This window comes from Neovison vison, chromosome 8 (genome assembly GCF_020171115.1).
Source record: "Neovison vison isolate M4711 chromosome 8, ASM_NN_V1, whole genome shotgun sequence".
NCBI lineage: Eukaryota > Metazoa > Chordata > Mammalia > Carnivora > Mustelidae > Neogale > Neogale vison.
The window spans coordinates 22,234,463-22,254,629 of NC_058098.1; the positions used below are offsets into that span (position 1 = coordinate 22,234,463).

The 20,167-nt window shown below is 47.4% G+C and overlaps 1 protein-coding gene and 1 long non-coding RNA gene across 4 annotated transcripts in view; one reads left to right on the forward strand and one right to left on the reverse strand.

The window, feature by feature from the left end:
* LOC122916106 overlaps window positions 1-20,167 on the forward strand; it is an 80,035-nt gene that overhangs the window by 33,838 nt on the left and 26,030 nt on the right. The gene's annotated exons all lie outside the window — the stretch shown is intronic.
* Window positions 7,915-20,167, reverse strand: part of DLGAP4 (DLG associated protein 4) — an 85,350-nt gene continuing 73,097 nt past the window's right edge. For all 3 annotated transcript variants that reach the window (XM_044263088.1, XM_044263089.1, XM_044263087.1), the window contains 3 exons: window positions 11,521-11,612; window positions 10,468-10,623; window positions 7,915-9,685 (listed from right to left, as the gene is read on the reverse strand). In XM_044263088.1, coding sequence (XP_044119023.1) covers window positions 9,467-9,685; window positions 10,468-10,623; window positions 11,521-11,612 — 467 coding nt within the window. In that variant the 3' untranslated portion in view covers window positions 7,915-9,466. The remainder of the gene's footprint in view (window positions 9,686-10,467; window positions 10,624-11,520; window positions 11,613-20,167) is intronic.

A 20,167-nucleotide genomic window follows, 5' to 3' on the forward strand; every position in this document is an offset into this window, starting at 1 on the left:
TGCTGGTGTGGGGGCTCACGTGGGGCTTGGGTAGGAGGACTGTGGTGGGGACAGCCCACCTCTGCCAGCTTACTGTCCTTTCCTGCTGGCCTCAGTTTCCCATAAAATGGGAGGGTGATAGTGAAGATTCAGGAAAAAAGAATGGCCAGAAAGAGCCAAGTAGCACCCTCGGGGCCAGTGAGAGGGGCAGGGGCTGGGGGAGCCTGGGGCCTCCTCAGAGTGGCAGCACCCCTTACCCACTCTTGTTGGCATTAGTCAGAAGAGGGAGTCAGAGAGGACAGACCTCCTCCCCCCCACTCCCCCATTCTGCATCAAGTCTTGTCCATCACTTTGACCCTTGAAGAACACCCGACCCACCTGGACTCCAGGCAGGCTTTCCCATCCCTCCCCCACCCCCAGCCCACTGTGGAACAGTGCAGACCTTCCAACACCCAGTTACTTACTCTTGTCAATACGAACCGACATCTTAGGTGTGGGGCACTGTGTTGGGTGCTGGGGACACAGCACTGAACTAAAGTAATCACCCCAGGGAAGCAGTTTTTATGAGGGAACTACGATGAACTGAGTAGCTCCATGGCTTGGGGAGAGAAATGAGTTCCCTGAAGAAGAATAAAGCAGAGTTACAAAAGAGAGAGAGGAGGGTGCCTCCTGTGACATTGGGACAACCAGAAGTCATGCCCAGGGAGTGTTTGAGGCAGGTAGGGAGAGTTTGCCAACTCCTGGTCTAGGAGCAGCCAGAGGGGAGTGTGACTGGGGAGAAGGGTGAGAGATGAGCTCTCAGAAGCAGTGGGGACGTAGCCTGGGACGTCTTGTAGGCCGCCATGAGACATCAGAGTTCTGAGCAGAAGGATGGCATGGTCTGGCTTATGTATTAACTGAATCCCTCTGGGTGAGACCAGCGAGGAGCTTTCCGGCAAGTGTTCAGGCTAGGGTGGTAGCAGCGGGGCGGGGGAGAAGGGTGGGGTTCTGGAAGTATTCTGAAGTTGCATCCAATAGGATTTGCACATGGATTGGAATGTGTGTGAAAGAACCCAGTCGAGGTTGATTCCAAGGGTTTTGGTGTGAGCGGTGGGGGAGAGAGAACTGCCACTTTCGAACGTGGGTCTACTGTGGAAGGAGTAGGTTTGAAGCGAGATCATAGTTCTGTTTTGGACCTGTTAATTTTTTTTTAAAAACAGTTAATTTTGAAATAATTTCAGACTTTGTATGGTACTTATACCTTTATTCTAAGAGTTCACCCAGATTCTTTATTATATTGGCTTTATTTGGCTTTATTATATCCTCTTCTGTGTGTTTATGTGTATGTGTGGATATCTTGCCCCCGCCAATATCATTTGAGAGTAACTTGCATTCTTTATTACTTTTTACCTGGAAATACTTCAGTGAGTATCTCCTGAAAAGGAGATTCTTTTCCAAATCCATAGTACATTTATCAGTATTAGAAAAAAAAAATTTTTTTTTTTAAAGATTTTTATCTATTTACTTGACAGAGACAGAGAGATCACAAGTAGCCAGAGAGGCAGGCAGAGAGAGAGGAGGAAGCAGGCTCCCCGCTGAGCAGAGAGCCTGATGCGGGGCTCAATCCCAGGACCCTGGGACCATGACCTGAGCCGAAGGCAGAGGCTTTAACCCACTGAGCCACCCAGGTGCCCCTAGTATTAGAAAAATTTTAACATTGATTTAATACTGTTACCTAATTTACAATCTATATTCAAATTTTGTCAATGATCCCAATAATGTTCTTTACAGGAATTTTTTTCTGGTCCAGCAGCCAATCTAAGGTTATCATATTTCTTTAATTTGTGTGTGTGTGTGGAGGGGGTGTAAAAAAAAAAAAACAACAAAACATAAAATTACCATTTAAGCATTTGGAATCTGTAGTTGGGAGGGCAGTAAGCACATTCCCATTGTTAGGCAGCCATCACCACAACCCAGGCGGCCTTCAATTGATTTTTGTGTATTGATCTTACTTCCAAGAACATTACTGAACTCATTTATTAACTCATAGTTTATTTATGGATATTTTAAGATTTTCTATATGAAAGATCATGTTATCTGCAAATAGAGATAGTTTAACTTCTTTCTTCTTAATCTGGGTTTCTTTTTTTTTTTTTTTTTAAAGAAGATTTTTTTTATTTATTTATTTAACGGATCACAAGTACGCAGAGAGGCAGGCAGAGAGAGAGAGAGAGAGGGAGAAGCAGGCTCCCTGCTGAGCAGAGAGCCCGCTGTGGGGCTCCATCCCAGGACCCTGGGATCATGACCTGAGCTGAAGGCAGAGGCTTTAACCCACTGAGCCATCCAGGCACCTCTCAAGCTGGGTTTCATTCATTCATTCATTCATTCATTCTGTTGCCTGGGCAACATTGCCCTCCAATACATCAAATAGAAGTAGTAAAAGCCGGGGCACTTGGGTGGCTCAGTCAGTTGAATGTCTGAATCTTGATTTTTTTTTTTTTTTTAAAGATTTTATTTATTTATTTGTCAGAGACAGAGGGAGAGAGAGCGAGCGAGCACAGGCAGACAGAGAGGCAGGCAGAGGGAGAAGCAGGCTCCCTGCTGAGCAAGGAGCCCGATGTGGGACTCGATCCCAGGACTCTGGGATCATGACCTGAGCCGAAGGCAGCTGCTTAACCAACTGAGCTACCCAGGCGTCCCTGAATCTTGATTTTGACTCAGGTCATGATCTCAGGGTTCTGGGATGGAGCCTCTTGTGGAGCCCCATGATGGGCCATGTTCAACAGGGAGTCTGCTTTGAGAGTCTCTCCCTCCTTCTCCCCCTGCACTGCCTCCCCCGCCTGCCTCTCCCTCCCACCCCCCTCCCGCATTTGTTTGCTATCTTATGCCTACCCTGTAATAAATAAATGAATCTTAAAAAAAAAAAGTAGTAGTAAAAGCAGACACGCTTGTCTTGTTTCTGAACATATGGCAAAAGCTCAGTCATTCATCATTAAATATGATAGTAGCTATGGGTTTTTCTTGGATGCCCTTTATCAGCTTGAAGAAGATCTATTCCTGGTTGAGTGTTTTTATTATGAAAGGATGTTGGGTTTTATCAAACCCTTTTTATCCATCTATTGAGATGTCTTTAATCTTTTTTTTTTTTAATAAGATTTTTTTATTTATTCGAGAGAAGGAGAGACAGAACACAAGCAGGGGGACAGAGGGAGGGGGGGAAGCAGACTCCATGCTGAGCCGGGAGCCGAAAGTGGGGCTCCCACCGCCTGGAGATCATAACCTGAGCCAAAGGCAGACACTCAACCATCTGAGCCACCCAAGCGCCCCTCTTTAATCTCTCTTAACATTGAACTGTTAATTAGCTTTTGTTTCTTAAGACATTGACATTTTCAGAGAGTCCAGGCCAGTTACATGGTCCTTCCTCATGATTAGCTTCAAGTTATGGATTTTTAAAAAAATTATTTATTTGAAAGAGAGAGTGTGCATGGACAGGTAGACGCATGAGCAGGGGGAGGGGCAGAGGGGGAGAGAGAGAGGATCGGCTGTCCAGCAGACTCCCTGCTGAGTGCAGAGCCCAACTCCAGGCTGGATCTCACAACCCTGAGATCATGACCTGAGCGGAAATCAAGAGTCTGATGCTCAACCAACTAAGCCACTCAGGCACCCCTCTGGTGGTGGATTTTTGACAGAAATATCACAGGAATGATGTGCCTTTCTCAGTGTGTCTCAACAGAAGACATAGGACATTATTTTTTTCCCTCACCAGCAACAATAACTTCACCATCTTTTTAAGGTGGTATCTGCTGGGTTATCCATCAGAAAGTTATAATTTTCCCCTTTTTTAATCCGTATTTCATGAGTAAGTAGTTTGTGGGGTGCTCCTTTGAGACCAAACATTCTGCTCCTCAGCAAACTTTCACCGACTTGTGACACCCACTGGTGATTTAGTTGTTGCTGGGACGGTTGCTTCGTGGTGACTTTCTGGCCCTTCTCACTTCGTTTTACTTCTTCTGGTTGGTGGACATGTTCATTTTGAGAGGTAGAGATGTGAGTGGGAAGTGTGGAGTTCAAGGAAATTGGGGTTGCAGAGTCAGATGTGGGAGTCATCTGTCAGTCTATGGAAGGTTGGAGCCATAGCATTTGAGGCCCCCCAAAGGCCCACGTTTCCTGTTGGTCACAGGGCGTCACCAGGTTTGGGCTCTCTGCACACATGCTAGAGATTAAACCCTGATGCTGGCTGGTCATTAGGGGACCATGGCCACGCCTGGACGCTGGAACTGGGGGCCCCTGTCTCATGGGAAGGTAGCTTCTGTAGGAGGAAAGGTCCCCGTTCCATTTAGAGCCTTTACTACTTAACGTGGCATTTGAGGCCCTTCCTGTGCAGCAGTAGTCTCACACGTCAGCTTCTGTGCTTGCCTTTCTCTGCCTCAGCTCGGAGAACCCCTGTTCATCTTTCAGAGCCCAGCTCCAATACTGTCTTCTCTGTGAAGTCCCACCCCTCCTTCCCTCAGCAAGCTCACTCATTTAGGAAATAATACTTCCTTTTTTCCCCTAAACCTTTTGTTTTTATGTCATCTCTATACCTAATGTGGGGCTCGAACTTACCACCCCAAGATCAAGAGTCGCATGTTCCACCGGCTGAGCCAGCTGGGAAATAATGAAGCTCTCGTCTGTGCTAGGCACTGAGGCTGGTGGAAAAAACTTACTTCCTATTCTCTGGGAGCCCACCATCTCCTTGTGGAGACACATCCTCATATAGCTGCACAGATAGGAGTATTACCACATCAGCGACAACAACAAAGACAGACAAGCCAAGTGGCTCTTATGCTCCCAGTCCAGAGCAGGGGTTTTTGCCCCAGCCTGGCCTGGCCCAGGGACTTTGGGCGCTAACCTGAGGGCTGAGGAAGGGTTACGTTAACTGCACTGGTGGGGAGCTGTGCTCCCTGTGCCAGGCCTGAGGTGAAGCTAGGGTGGGATCCCATGGGAGGTGTAGTGGGAGAGCTGGGCAGGGGCCTCTTGGGCCAAGGTGGGAAGGCTGGGTTTTCTTCTGCTGGCACCAGGTGGGCTGCAAAGGCTTCTGCGCAGAGGGTGACTTCTGGTGCTAATGGAGTCAGGACTTCGTAAAGACCCTCTGGCTGCTGTGGGAGGTGCAGTGAGGGCCACATGGATTTTTCAGGTCTGCCAGATTCCAAAGCGCAGGGGACAGTACTCCATTCTGTGTTTCTCTCAGAAATTCCACTCCAGGGCGCCTTGGTGTCTCTGGCCATTTATTCAGTGTCTGCCTTTGACTCAGGCTCCTTGCTCAGCGGGGAGCTGGCTTCTCCCTCTGCCTTTGACCCTGCTTGTGCTCTCCCACTCACTGCCTCTCCTCAAATAAATAAATAAAATCTTAAAAAAAAAAAATGAAAAGAAAGAAACTCCATTCCAGTGATGATGGTGGGAACAACTTCTCCAACGGGCTGGAGGTCCGCAGCAGCACTTTGACCTGTGCTAGCATCTACGTGTTGCTGGCTGGCAGGCCACCTGGCAGTGGCTTTGTCCTGCTGTCCTGGCCAGAAGGCCTCTGAACCCAGTGCTGCTCCTGGCTGCAGCCTGGCCTCCTCTCTCAGCTTAGGCCATGGGGTGGGGGAGACGCCAGGCTTGGGAACAACTAGGGACCCTGGAGCTCCTGTCCTAGGATGTGCCGCTCTGAGGATGGTTCTCAGGGACCCCGGCTCAGTGCACAGGCTCAGGTTCCCTTTGCCTCTCCCCCAGCACCCCGCAGCTTGCAGTCTCTCCCTCCTAACCCCTTTCTGTCCCTTCAGAGCCCAGCTTTGGAAATGCAGCTTCTCTGGGAAGCTGCTGTTGGTCTTTTCCTAAATAGTCAAATGCCTTCTTGATAGAAGTACAGAGAATGAGATATTATCTTAGTCATGTTCTGGCTCATACTGTTTTATAGAAGTCTAGTCATGAGAATACATACTTCTAGACCATGCAACACTCCGCAAGATCCTTGGATACTTTATAAAAAATGATTTTATTTATTTATTTGTGAGAGACGGTGACAGAGATAGCGAGAGAGGACAAGCAAGGAGGAGGCGGAGAAGCAGGCTCCCACTCAGCAGAGAGCCCCATGTGGGACTCGATCCCGGGACCTTGGGATCATGACCTGAGCTGAAGGCAGGCGCTTACCTGACCAAGCCACCCAGGTGCCCCAAGATGCATGGATACTTAAAAGACGTCATGTCCTGAATGTCAGGTCTGGTTCAGTGAGACTACGAGACATCATAACTGAGAGCAGTGAGCGACCCTTGGGTGGATCCTGGGTGGGTACAAAGGAAGAGCTAGAGAGGACATTATTGGGGACTTTGGAGTGTGGCTGTGTTTTCATATTCATGTCTGGGCCTTGGCACTCTTCTGGGTAATGGGGTTGGGGGGTGCTCGTGAACCACTCCTTTTTTACGTTAGAGGGTGACAGTGGTATTGTGGTCATGCAGGAATGTCCTTATTCTCAGGCGGTGCCTGGTGTGTTTGGGGTAAAGTATGGTGTATGCAGCTAGCTCTCAAATGGCTCGGGGAGAAGTGAGGCGTGTTTGAATGGGCCTGCGAGGGATGGTGCAAATATGGTAGTTGTTGACAGTTGCTGATTTTGGGTGAAGGACATGGTGTTCATTATCCTGTTCTTTCTTCACTGTGGCAGCAGCAGAGCTAGGAGTGGAGGCCCCAATGCTGCACGTCACATGCTTCCTGCTCCCCGTGCTCCGCTGTAGGGAGTTTAGGATCCTTGCTGGAGACCCCGATCCAACTGCCAGGGCCACTCCCCTGCTGTGGCAGGAACAATCAGGCCCTGAGGGTTAGGCGTCCCCCCTGTTCCCCTGAGGCCTGTCAGGAATAGAGCTGGGCTGCTAGCTAGCTTGTGGACCCCTCCAGCATTCACTCACCGCTCTGAGGGTCCCGCTCAGTGCCCAAGGCCACCTGCAACCTCTTCACTTACTCTTCTAATCACCACTTCCCCACAGGGCGGGGATAGGTCCAGGGAGTGCCCCCGAGGGTGGTTCTGCCGCCCTGCTGTGCGTGCCACTAACGGGATCCAGAGAGGAGGGCATGAGGCTCTGAGCACCAAGCATGGGGGTCTGGCCTGAGGGAGGAGCGGAGCTCAGGAGGGACCAGGTGGAGCTGGGAGGCAGTTCTGTGCAACCCCTGAGCCCAAGGTCACTGCGTCTTAGCTGGGTGGTGGGTCGAGGGAGACCAGGCGTCTGCAGCCCAGCTTGGCCTGAAACTTTCTGAAAACCGTGTTTGTACCATGGGGCATTTATACTTGAACATCCTTCTGCCTGGAACGCACTCTCCCCGGACCTGCCCTGCGTCCCCCAGAGCAGGTTAATAGCCTTGGTGCCTCTGGGCTGGAGCAGAGCATTGCACTCCAGGCTGTGTGTGGGGTTGCTCTTTCGCTTCCTGCAGCCTCCTGGTGCTGCATCTTCTCTTCTGCTGCCTGTGGTAGACTTAAACTCACGTAGGCCTCATTCAGTGTCTTTCTCCTCCACCAGAGTGTGGTTCTGTGACCACCTGACACGTGCGGGACTGTTGGAGCAGGTGCTCAGGAAGTGTGTTGAGTGCACACAGCTGTCAGGGGGAGGCCGCTGCAGAGGGGACAGAGTACTGGTCCTGGGTCTGGGGGGTGGGCCAGGGCAGCCCAGCTTGGCTTACATGGAGCAGTATTAAGTGTCTGTTTCTCACAGGAGGCAGGTTAAGGGGGATGTTACTCATTTGTAAAGTCAGGGAACCAAGGGCAGCTTTCTCGCCCAGGGTTGTGAGCCAGGTTGTGCCAGAGCTGGAGTGACAGTTTGCACACAAGTCAGCCTGTCTCCAAAGAGCTGCTGTGTGACAAGGGGTCTCACTCAGTCTCCCGGGGTGTCCCCTCCACCCATCTCACCCCAGCCTGGCCCTGCCCGCTGTAAGAACACCATGAGCCCTTGGTACACGTTACCTCATTTATTCTCACAACATGCCTGTGAGGTAGGGAGGGGCAGGGACTGTCCCCATTTTACAGAGGAGGAAGTTGAGGCACACAGAGGTCAAGTGACTTGCCCAAGGTCACAGACGGCGGCCAGGCTGGAACGGGGCCCCAGAGCAGGCCCTCTGTTCACCCGGGGCCCCTGCAGCGAGTGCCGGACATGAGGACATCTCCAACGCCATCGTCATCTCCATGGTAGAGAGAGCAGCCCTCGTGTGCTGGGCCTCCCCCTACCCCCTCCCGCCCCCAGTCTTGCAGGCCTCGGCTACTGCAGCTCAGGGCTGACGCCACCCTGGGAGTGGGGCTGGGCTGGGGGGGGGGCGGTGGGGGCGGTGTGGGGTGGGAGAGAGAAGGATGATTGGGGTAAAAAAAAAGAATAGAAAACTCAGAGGCAGGGCGGATGGGCCCACGGCAGGGGGCAGGTGGGAGACCAAAAAAAAGGCCGCTTACACACAAGGTATATATTTTTACACACACTTGTACACACACCTAGATATAGTACATGTAAAAATATATGCTATTCACACACCCGCCTCCTGCCAGGTGCCCCGAGAGCCAGCGGCGGCGCTGGGGGGCATGGGTGAGCAGATGGGCGTTTGTTAAATATACACTCTAAGGTCTATGTGCATATGTACACATACATACAGACACAGCCGCCTGCCCCTCAGGTGCTGTACACAGGCTTGGCCAGGGACAGGCGACCCCTGGAAAATGGGGTCCCTGTCTTGAGTATCCCCTGCAAGTCACTCTGAGTCAGACATTTTACTGAAGGAAGAGGGGGCTGGAGAGAAGAAAGAGGCGGGAGTCTGGAGTGTGGTAACGGTGGCTTTTATCTCATTGTCCCCCCCCCAAGCCCAGAACCCTCCTCCCCTTCTCGGAGACCTCCCCTCCCCCCTGCCGGGGGCTGCTGCTGCCGCTTGTGCGCATGAGCAACTGGGAGCGCTGGGGCAGGGGCGTGGGTCTGGCTCTCCAGGCTGGCAGCTGCACGCAGGGCCCAGAGTTGGCAAGCCGGCCGCCACGACGGTGGCCCCAGGGTGAGCTCTGAAGGGAGAGGAGACGAACAGAAGAATGAAAACTGCAAGGTCAGAGCGGGGTAGCGGGAAGAGGAGGAAGGACATGGCAGGGACCCAAGGCTGTCCTCGGACTGTCCTCGTCTTGTAAACAAGCTAGTGCGAGTTCTCGTGAGATAGAACAAGTAAAAAGACCGCAGTCTGGGGGCTGGGCCAGGAGGTGCCGAGGTCCGTCTACCTAGCCCACCGTGGCCAACCAGAGGGGAAAAGAGTTTGAGAGTTTTGTGTTTCTGTTGACTTTTTTTGTATGAAGTCTTCATTAACCTAAAGCTGGGAGGGACCCAAAAAAGCCAAATTGTGAGCCCTTGTATGCATCAATTGAAAGTTGGCTCAGGGTCTCTGGACAGAATAACCATCTTAAAGGTTGAGAAAATGGTGTTCCGTTCACATTTAGTTTGTGTGTTTTTTTAATGACTTAAAATTGTTTGCTTCCCACTTCCTGGTCTCAGAGTCGGGTCTGGGCCTCAGGGACATAAATCTCGATGCTGTCCGCACTCTCCGTGGCTGAATTCTGCCGCACAGAAGCTGCCCGCTTGGCCGCCAGGAGTCTCTTGCGGGCCTCCTGACGCTGCTTGTCCCCGGCATCGGAGGCCTTGTCGCGGCTCACTGCCGGCTTGGATTTAGCTGGCTTCTTTGGGACCGGAGGGGGTGGTTTCTTCTCTTCCTTTAGTGAGACAGTGAGGAGGGAAGAAAAATAAAATAAAGGTGCACCTTTTGTGGGGTGTTACCTCCCACTTGATGCTGGCAGCTGGGGCCTCCACCCCAGCCTCCCCACATCAGGCACAAGCAACACACACGTGGAATCAGAAAGCCACAAGAAGCGATGATAGTGGGAATAGCACAAGGCATAGGAGCAAAACGCAAGCTTAGGATTCTAGAATGTTCTAGCAGGAAGGGATGGACACAGCACCTGTTCCCACCCCTGCTCTGAACCATGGGGAGCCTGAGTCACATGGCCTGGGCTGGGATTTAAATTCAGGACTTCGGACTCCCAGGCCACATTTCACAGGCTTTTTCAGGGGGTCAGAACTCACAGGGGCCGTGGTTCAGTACCCAGTAACCACAGGGGTCCCTGGGTGCCATGGTTTTATGGAAGGAAGCCGCATCTCATGGGAGAGGCTGGCCCCAGTAGGACTGATCTGCCTCCAGAGTTCTGACAGCCATGTCTCTACCTGTGCTCAGGACTGTGGGCATCTGTCTCCTAGGAGCCCCCTTTCTGAACATGCAGGGTGGGATGGCATGCTTCGGGGGCAGCCTCGACTACACAGAGCGAGCAGCATGCTGGACGAGAGCCAAGCATGGACCCTGCGCACTGATGGACGTGAGCCCCCAGCTCAAAGACGACACACGGAGAAGGGAGCCAAGCAGCACTGACCGATGTGGGCAGCGTTATTGCCGACCAGGAATTTGTCCCTGGACTTCCCCTCCGCACTGCTCCATGCTCACCTTCCTCTTCTCGGGGGTTTCCACCAGCTGCCAGCTGTTGGCCTTGAGGTGGTAGAGTTCATCAAACTTCATGCTGATGTCCTCGATGGACAGCTGTAGCAGGTCCCAGAACCCTGCCAGGTCCTGGGCTGTTGGACGTGGGTTGGCTTCAGGGTTCTGCAGAGGGAGATAGGGATCAGTGGGGCGAGCAAGGCAGACGCTTGTTCTGCACCCCACACCAAGTACGGTCTCGTGACCCTGCCAGCTCTGGTTAGGGTCCCTGGAGGCCTCATCTTGCTTCTCCCCAGTTCCCAACATCAGGATCTGTAGGAGGGAATGAAGCAAGTTCCTGGTCACTGCCAGCCCCGTGATGGTGCAGATCTTTGGGAGAAAGAGAGCAGGCCCTGTACATACATGGAACTGAGGCCTTGACCACCACTGTAGGACTACAGGGACGAAGGCCCTCATGCTCCTAATGTATGTCAGGCTGAGAGCTCTTCTCATTGTACAGAAGCTCCCGGCTGTGGTCTCACAACGAGGCAGGAAGAAGCCAGGAGCACAGCCAGATGGGTATATTTACAGAACCCACAGGATTTCTGTCCCCCTAGTCTGTTCTCTGACAACACACTGCTCATGATGACTGCCCCAGCCAGTCATCAGGAACTCTGCAGGTCCTGGAGATAAACACTCTCCCTTATCCTCCAGCCCTAGGAACATGCTGTCCGTGGCCATGGGGAGTGAGGTGAGGCCTCCACAGGAAAAGCCACCCTCCTGATAGGGAAGGCCAGGGGGTGATAGGTCTCCAGTCCTCACCCGACGTCTTAGAGCATGTTTTATACAAATGAGTCAGTGCTGATTTTTAAGTTTCATGTGGCTCCTTTCACATAGGCTTTGCTTTTCTATTTGAAGAGGCATTAGAGATTTGGAAGGCTCTTTTCCTTGTGCAAGGCATGGACATGTGTCACCAGCACCTTCTCTGTGTTAGGGAGGAGAGCACAGAGGCTTAGAGGGGCTAATCTGGCAGGAAGGCAAAGTCTGGAAGGCCCACGGTGGAGGAGGAAGAGTCACACTCACCAGGTTTTGCTCACAGAGGCCCCGGAACTGCTGGAATTTCTGGGACATCAGTAGCTGGGCACTGCCCACAGCACTGAGGACTTTTCCTAAGACTGAGAAAGAGAAGGTGGAGACTGAGCAGAGCACAGCGTTTATTGGGGTAGAAGGCAGGATCAGGGCTTTTATCCCCTTGACCCCACTCAGGTTACCAATCATCATTTGGTGAATGGCATCTGGTCTTCATTTTATGCCCACTTTAATCTGCTCTTGTGAAAAATACAAACAATACAGATAAAGTGAGTGCCATGTCTTAGTTCCTACATATATTTTATGGCAGTAGATTTGAAAATTGAGTTTAAATGGAAAAAATTTCCAGGAAAACCTAAATTATCTTAGAGTCAGGAAGAAACAGAAAATCTTATTAGACCAAAGCTGTTTAAAAAAAAAAAAAACTGAAGAGGTTAAAAATCTTCCCAGAAAAAGGAGCCAAGCTAAACTACGTAGTTTTACAGGTGATGTTTGATAAAACCTTTACAGAACAGAAAATCCCAGTATCATACATTGAGAATGTTCCAGAGGGTCCATAAACATAGGAAATAACACTGCTCATTTCAGGAGCCATGAGAATAGATAGGACATGCCAAGAACAGACCACTTTCATTCTGAACATATGTAAAAGTCTCATCAAATATAAGCAAATAGAATCCAACAGGAGAGTTAGCCATGAAGATCTCAGCCCAGGAATATAAGGCTGATCTTTCACTAGTTGTGGTATAAAGACAGTACGATTTCTCAGCTGCCGTAGAATCACCAAAGCAAAACAGTAAAGAGGAAATCGACATTGAACTCTCCTGTGACAGAACTCGTCAGCACTGAGTGTGAAGTGGGCTGCCTGTCTGGATGAGGGGGGAGAAGATGAGGCTGAACACGACCCCCATTCCTGTGCTTTAGGAACTCCTGCCAACCTGGGATGCAGGCCTGGCCCCTCTCTCACACTGATCTACTTTATAAGAGCTCATCAAGGAAGAATTTTGCCTTATTTAGAAAGTAATTAAAAAGGAGCTAAAGAGATTACAGGCACAGCAAATGGCACACGAACATTCACCAGATAGTTCTTGCTAGAAAATGGTGGAAGGCCATGAATATATCGTTCAAGGTCGTTCAAGGCTGGGATTGAGGTGCTCTGAGAAGAAAATGAGACAGTGGAGCTCAGAGCTAGCATGAGAGAAAAACCAGGCCATCGAAGAAACCAGGGCCACTGTGGGACAGCACAAAGAATAAAACCTGCTATGGGGCCCCAGGACTAGGAGAAGAGGAGCAAAAAAGCTCCTGGTGCGAAATGCTTCAAATGCTTGGTAACAATTTTTTTTTTTTTTTTGAAGATTTTATTTATTTGACAGAGATCACAAGTAGGCAGAGAGAGAGAGAGGGGGATGTAGGCTCCCCGTTGAGCAGAGAGTCCGATGTGGGGCTCGATCCCAGGACCCTGAGATCATGACCGAGGCGAAGGCAGAGGCTTTAACCTACTGAGCCACCCAGGCGCCCCACAAGATGTTTTTTTTAAATAAATAAATGGCCAGGAATAAAACGAGCCACTCCTCACCCCCTTCTTAAGACAAGTAATGGAGACACTTGGTCTAGAATGAAGTAGGAATAAAAGGAAAGGTGTCTTCTGAGAATTCCCAACCATAAGACTGCACTTGGGTACCTAATTTCTTAAGAGATAAAAGCAGCAACTAAATATGAAAGAAACTATCAAGAAAGAAAGGAGCTGAGAGACATTAAAGAGAGTGGGCCTCTGTGTACATGGGTCAGCTCTACAAGAAGAGAGCAGACATGATTTAGAACTTTCCAGAAATAGCTGACACCTGGTACTCAGGAGCCAAATGAATCCCAAGCAAATTCACATTGCCAGTAAAATAGAAGACAGAGATACTCCTAGAAAGCAGCCAAAGGGCAAGGAAGGATTAAAAACAATCTTTCTGCTAAAGAAATGAATTCAACAGCAAATTTTTTCAACTACGACAATGGAAAAGTGTGGGGTGAGTTCCTTTGGGTGTAGTATTCTGTCATTCCAGAATGAGTGTGGATGGGGAAAGACAGTCTCTTTAGCAGAGTGCTGGAAAAACTATCTACAAGCAAAAGAATGAAGTTGGACCCTTAAGAATGAATCTATCTAATCTATAAAACTCTTAGATAAAAACAGCAAATCTTTATGACCTTGAACTGGGCAGTAGTTTAAGACTCCAGAAGTACAGGCAACAAAAGATAAATATGGCTTTAGTAAAATGGAAAATTTTTATGTATCAAAGAATACTATGAAGAAAGTGGAATGACAACCCACCAAATGGGAAAATTGCTTGCAAATTACATATCTAATAAAGGGTTAACATCCAGACAATAAAGAACTCCTATAACCCCACAACAAAAATAATCCAATTAAAAAAGGAGCATGGAGCTGAACAGACATTTCCATATACACCAATGTTCAGTAAGTGTATCCTCAACATCACTAGCCATCAGGGAGCTGCAAATCAGAACCTCAAGATATCACTTCACACCCATTAGGATGCCTGTTAATGAAATAAAACCACTAAAACCAAAAACCCAAAGTTTGCCAAGATGTGGGGAAACCAGAACCCTTGTGCCTCACTGGTGGGAATGTAAAATGGCACGACTGCTGCGGTCTGGCAGTTCACCTCAAAGAAAGTTAAATATCCATCCAGTTACCATATAACTAAAAAATTCCACTCCTAGGTATATACCCCCAAATAAATGAAAGCAGAGAGTAAATAGATTACCTGTATGCCAGTATTCATAGTGGCATTATCCACAGTAGTCAAAGGTGGAAGCCACCCAAGTCCTCAGCAATAGATGAATGGAGGGATGTCCGGGTGACTCAAGTGGTTGAGCGTCTGCTTTTGGCTTGGGTCATGATCCCAGAGTCCCAGGGTCGACCCTTTCTGCTCAGCAGGGAGTCTGCTTCTCCCTCCCCACTCTTGTGCTCTCTCAGATAAATCAATAAAATGGTATATATGTACAATGGAGTATTATTTAGCCATAAAAGAGGAATAAGGTTTTCATATATAAACTTTTCATGATTAAAAACACAAAAATAGGGGTGCCTGGCTGGCTCAGTTGGTGGAATGGGAGACTTGATCTCAAAATTGTGATTTTGAGCTCCATGCTGAGTGTAGGGTTTACTTAAAAACAAAACCATAAACATTTAAGTAACCCACTGGTCAAAGGAATCACAGTGGCAGTTGTAAATATTACATGTCCTAACTTGTTAGATATGGCTAAAGTAGTACTTAAAGAGATCCAGAGGTTTCAAAACATGTTTTCAGAGGCTGAAAAAAAATAAGTATCCAGTTTAAGACATTAGTGAAGGAACAATGCAATGAATCCCAAAAGAGTAGAAATTTAATAAATAGACCAAGATATAATAGAGGATTAATAAAATTAATAAACCCTGCCAGGCTGATCAAAATAAAAAGGAGGTAGGTGCAAACAAAAAAAGATTATGAATGGAAAAACAGCCATATGACATACCGTAGTAGAAAAGATACATTATTTTAAAAAGTTTTTAGAATTTTTATTTTTATTTTTTTAAAGATTTTTATTTATTTATTTGACAGAGATCACAAGTAGGCAGAGAGGCAGGCAGAGAGAGAGGAGGAAGCAGGCTCCCTGCTGAGCAGAGAGCCCGATGTGGGGCTCGATCCCAGGACCCTGGGATCACGACCTGAGCCAAAGACAGAGGCTTAACCCACTGAGCCACCCAGGCGCCCCTTTTTTAACTTTTTAAAAAAGATTTTATTTATTTTACAGACAGAGATCACAAGTAGGCAGAGAGGCAGGCAGAGAGAGAGGAAGGGAAGCAGGCTCCCCGCCAAGCAGAGAGCCTGATGCGGGGCTGGATCCCAGGACCCTGGGATCATGACCTGAGCTGAAGGCAGAGGCTTTTTTTTTTTTTTTTGGAAGGCAGAGGCTTTAACCCACTGAGCCACCCACCTGGGTGGCTAAAAGATTATAAACTAATCTCTACACTCAACATGAGTGTAGAGAACTTCTGAACTCAAGACCTCAAGATCAAGAGTTGTGTATTCCACCAACTGAGCCAGCCGGGTGCCCCTGGAAAAGACTTTTAAAAAAGATTTTATGTATTTGACAGAGTGTGCACAAGCAGAACTGCAAAGGGAGAAGCAGACTCCCAGTTGATGAGCAGGGAGCCCAATGTGGGGCTTGATCCCAGGACTGTGGGATCATGACCTGAGCCGAAGGAAGAGGCTTGACCAGCTAAGCCATCCAGGTACCCCTGGAAAAGATCTTTTTTTAAAAGTTCTACAAAATGGAGGCTCTCTGCTCAGCAGGGAGCCCGCTTCCTCCTCTTTCTCTGCCTGTCTCAGCCTACTTGTGATCTCTGTCAAATAAATAAAATCTTAAATAAATAAGTAAAAAGTTCTACAGAATGGTAAAATAAAAGGTAATTTTGTTGTTAAACAAAAATTGCATATGAATAGAGGAAACCTCTCAAACTCATTTTATGAAGCTGGATAACATTAATACTAAAATAGGACAAGTATGAGAAAGGAAAATTACCAGCCAACTCTCATGAACAAAGGCAAAAGTATTAAGTCAGATATTATCAAATCAAGACCACCAGCATACTAATATGATAATATATTCATATTAACTTGGGTTTATCCTGGTAATACAAGACTGATCCAACATTAGAAAATTCTAATGACTTCTGTTTCTGGCCATGAAAAACCAGTTAGTAGGAGACAGACCGAACCCTCCCACTAAGAACAAAGGAAAAAACTAAGTAGAACCCAAAACAAATCCCCAGAAAATCTCAAGGCATTAATAAATTACCAAAGCAACCAGAATCTGAGAGGCTAAGATGCCAGCAAGAAGGAAACAATATTCAGGCAAGTCTGATACTCTGCACTGCTTATGCCCTATGGCTTCTCCCAATTTATGAACAGCACAAGGCTGAGAGGTGGAAAAGCCGAGCAGAGAGTGGTGGCTAGGGGGCTGAGAAGCTGAGCAGAACCTGAGGCAGTTTCTGAAATGAGAGAAGCCAAAACTGAAGACAGGACTTTCAGGGGAATGCATTAAGTTAAGCAATGCTTCCAGTAGTCTCCAGTGGGAGAGATGAAAATGGAGTTCATGGTCTACCAAGGAGGAGGGGCTTAGAACATGCCACAGGCTATCTCTGGGATTCCCTGGGGAGTGCACACTAGGATGAGGATAAGTAGAAAGAGACTATCTCAAAACGCCCAGCTCTGAAACAGTTCAATCCCATACTGGATTAAGATGGTCTGGCTCTGCTCTGACTGCCTGCAAGAAGCAAAAGTAGGGGCGCCTGGGTGGCTCAGTGGGTTAAAGCCTCTGCCTTCGGCTCAGGTCACGATCCCGGGGTCCTGGGATGGAGCCCCGCATCGGGCTCTCTGCTGAACAGGGAACCTGCTTCCTCCTCTCATTCTCTCTGCCTACTTGTGATCTGTCAAATAAATAAATAAAATCTTAAGAAAAAAAAGAAGAAGAAGAAGAAGAAGCAAAAGTAAACCTTTTCTTGAAGAACAGAAAATCATCCTGAGCCAAGCTGTTTTCATGTACAGTTTCTGGCACTGAATAAAAATTACCAAGCATAGCAGACAAAGAACTAAATGTACACCAAAAGAGAGAAAACAGGAAAAAGAAAAAGACCCAGATGGGATGTAAATACTGGACAAGGGTATTTAATAACTGAATATGGCCAAGGAAATCTGTGACCAGATGAAGAATGTTAGCAGACAACCAGAATCGATCAAAAAGAATCACATGGAAACTCTAAAATTAAAAAATAGAGTAACTGAAACTAGGAATGCCAAGGGATGGGTTTAATACATTAGTTACAGCTGACCTATAAAATAATCCAGCAGGAAATATCCAGACTGAGGCCCTGAGCAGGAAAATAAAAGGGAAAATACAGAAAAGAGGATGAAGAAACAAAATGGCAGTCTAATGTGTCACTGGCCCCCACAGGAGAGAAGAAATAAAATGGGGCAGAAATCTGAGGAAGTAATGGCTAGGACTTTTCTGAAACTGATGAAAGTCAGGCAAACCCAAGGTTCAAGAAACCCTGTGAACATCAAGCTGGGCAAATAAAAAGGAAACCACATGTACACATCACAGTAAAATTAACAAAACTACAACACAAGGAGAAAATCTTGAAAGCAGACAGAGGGGAGAAACAAATGATTCTTCAAAGGAGAAGCAGAAGACTGACAGATGACTAATAGGCTGGGAATCAGAACGTAATCAAAGACATAAAGTACTGAAATATCAATACCCACCTATAGTTCTTAGCAAAAATACTATTCAAAAAAAAGGGGGGGACAAATACAGACATTTTAAGACAAATACTACATTAAAATACTAAGCAGAGGGGCCCCTGGGTGGCTCAGTCGTTGGACATCTATCTTTGGCTCAGGTCATCATCCCAGGGTACTGGATGGAGCCCCGTATCGGGCTTCCTGCTTAGTGGGAAGCCTGCTTCTCACTCTCCCACTCCCCCTGCTTGTATTCCCTCTCTTGCTGTGTCTCTGTCAAATAAATAAAATCTTTTTAAAAATTATTTACTTTTAAAAAGATTTTATTTATTTATTTGACACACAGAGATCACAAGCAGGCCAAGAGGTAGGCAGAGAGCGAGGGGGAAGCAGGCTCCCTGCTGAGCAGAGAGACCGATGCGGGGCTCGATCCCAGGACCCCAGGATCATGATCTGAGCTGAAGGCAGAGGCTTTAACCCACTGAGCCACCCAGGCGCCCAAATAAAATCTTAAAAAAAAAAAATACTGAGCAGAGTTCTTTAGGCTTTTCCTTTAGTGCTTTTAAAATTTTTAAACAAGATTTATTTATTTGAGAGCATGCAAATGGGGGAGAGGGACAGAGGGAGAGACAGAATCCTCAAGCAGACTCCCTGCTGAGTGCGGAGCCCGATGTAGGGCTCCATCCCAGGACCCCGGGATCAGTGACCTGAGCCAAAATCAAGAATTGGATGCTTAACCAACTAAGCCACCCAGGTGCCCCTTGCTTTAGTTCCTTAGGAAGGAAAATGATCCTAAGTAGAAGAACAGAAATAAAGGAGTGAAGAGTAACAAAAGGGTTAAAAAAAAAAGTCAGTAAAGCTAAGTAAATATTCATTGTAATATTGATTGTATAAAGCAGAAATAAAGTCTTAGAGCAGTTAGACTATTTATAGAACTGTAACACTTCCCAGCAATAGTACACAAGTCAGGAACGGAATATAAGTGTTCTAAGGTCCTTGCATATCTGTGAAGTGGTAAAGGTACTAATCTAGAGCAGTCTTTACAAGTCAAAGATACAGGTTGTAATCTTTAGAGTAACTACTAAAAGAATAATAAGCTAACGTGAGAAAAGTGGAAATAGGGGCGCCTAGGTGGCTCAATGGGTTGAACCTCCGCCTTCGGAGGCTGTCTCTCTCTGCCAGGCTCTCTGCCTATTTGTGATCTCTGTCTGTCAAATAAATGGGTAAAATCTTTAAAAAGAAAAGTGGAGGGGCACCTGGGTGGCTCAGTGGGTTAAAGCCTCTGCCTTCGGCTCGGGTCATGATCCCAGGGTCCTGGGATCGAGCCCCACGTCAGGCTCTCTGCTCAGCGGGGAGCCTGCTTCCTCCTCTCTCTCTGCCTGTCTCTCTGCCTCCTTGTGATCTCTGTCTGTCAAATAAATAAATAAAATCTTTAAAAAAAAAAGAAAAGTGGAAATACTTGGTTAATCCAAAAAGAAGTCAAGAAAGGAGAAAAATCTCTGAGCAGAGAGCCCGATGCAGAGCTGGATCCCAGGACCCTGGGATCATGACCTGAGTCGAAGGCAGAGGCCTTAACCCACTGAGCCACCCAGGCGCCCCAAATTCAACAATTTTCTTAAACCAGAATAAGAGCATCTGCAAGAAACCTATGGCAAACATCATACTCCACAGAACAATGTGAAAAAGCAATTCCTTTTTTTTTTTTTTGGAGTAGGCTCCACACCCGACGTGGAGCTTGACCTCAACATCCTGAGAGAACAGTTGCATGCTCTGCTGAGTGAGCCTGCTAGGCCCCCCTGAAAAAGCAGTTCCTTACTATAAGAATATAACAAGGTTTCTAGATATAATATTACTATAAAAGTCAAGAGCATTTCATTAACAATAAACAAAATACATTAACAAAAAATACAGCTTATCCCTACAAAATGAAAATACTAATCTGACAAATCTTATGAAGGGAATATAAAATCTAATTGAGGACAGTAAAGAAGACCTAAATAAAAGGTGGCACGTGATCATGTTCTTGGACAGCAAAGATTTAATTTTTAAAGATGTCAATCTTGTCCCGAATTGATCTACAGATTTAATATAATTGCAATCAAAATCCCAACTTGGAATTTGAAAAGCTGATTCTGAAATTTATATGGGAGAGTAGAGAGCCAAGATTAGTTTTGAGTTTGAACCCCAAGTTGGGTGTAGCCAGGCCATTAGGCAAAAAACAAAAATAAAAGGAAACCAGATTAGAAAGAAATAAAACTCTATTTTCAGATGAAATTATCTGGTACATAAGAAACCCTAAGGAATCTCCCCCTCCTCAAAATTTAGCAAGGTTGCAGCATACAAGATCA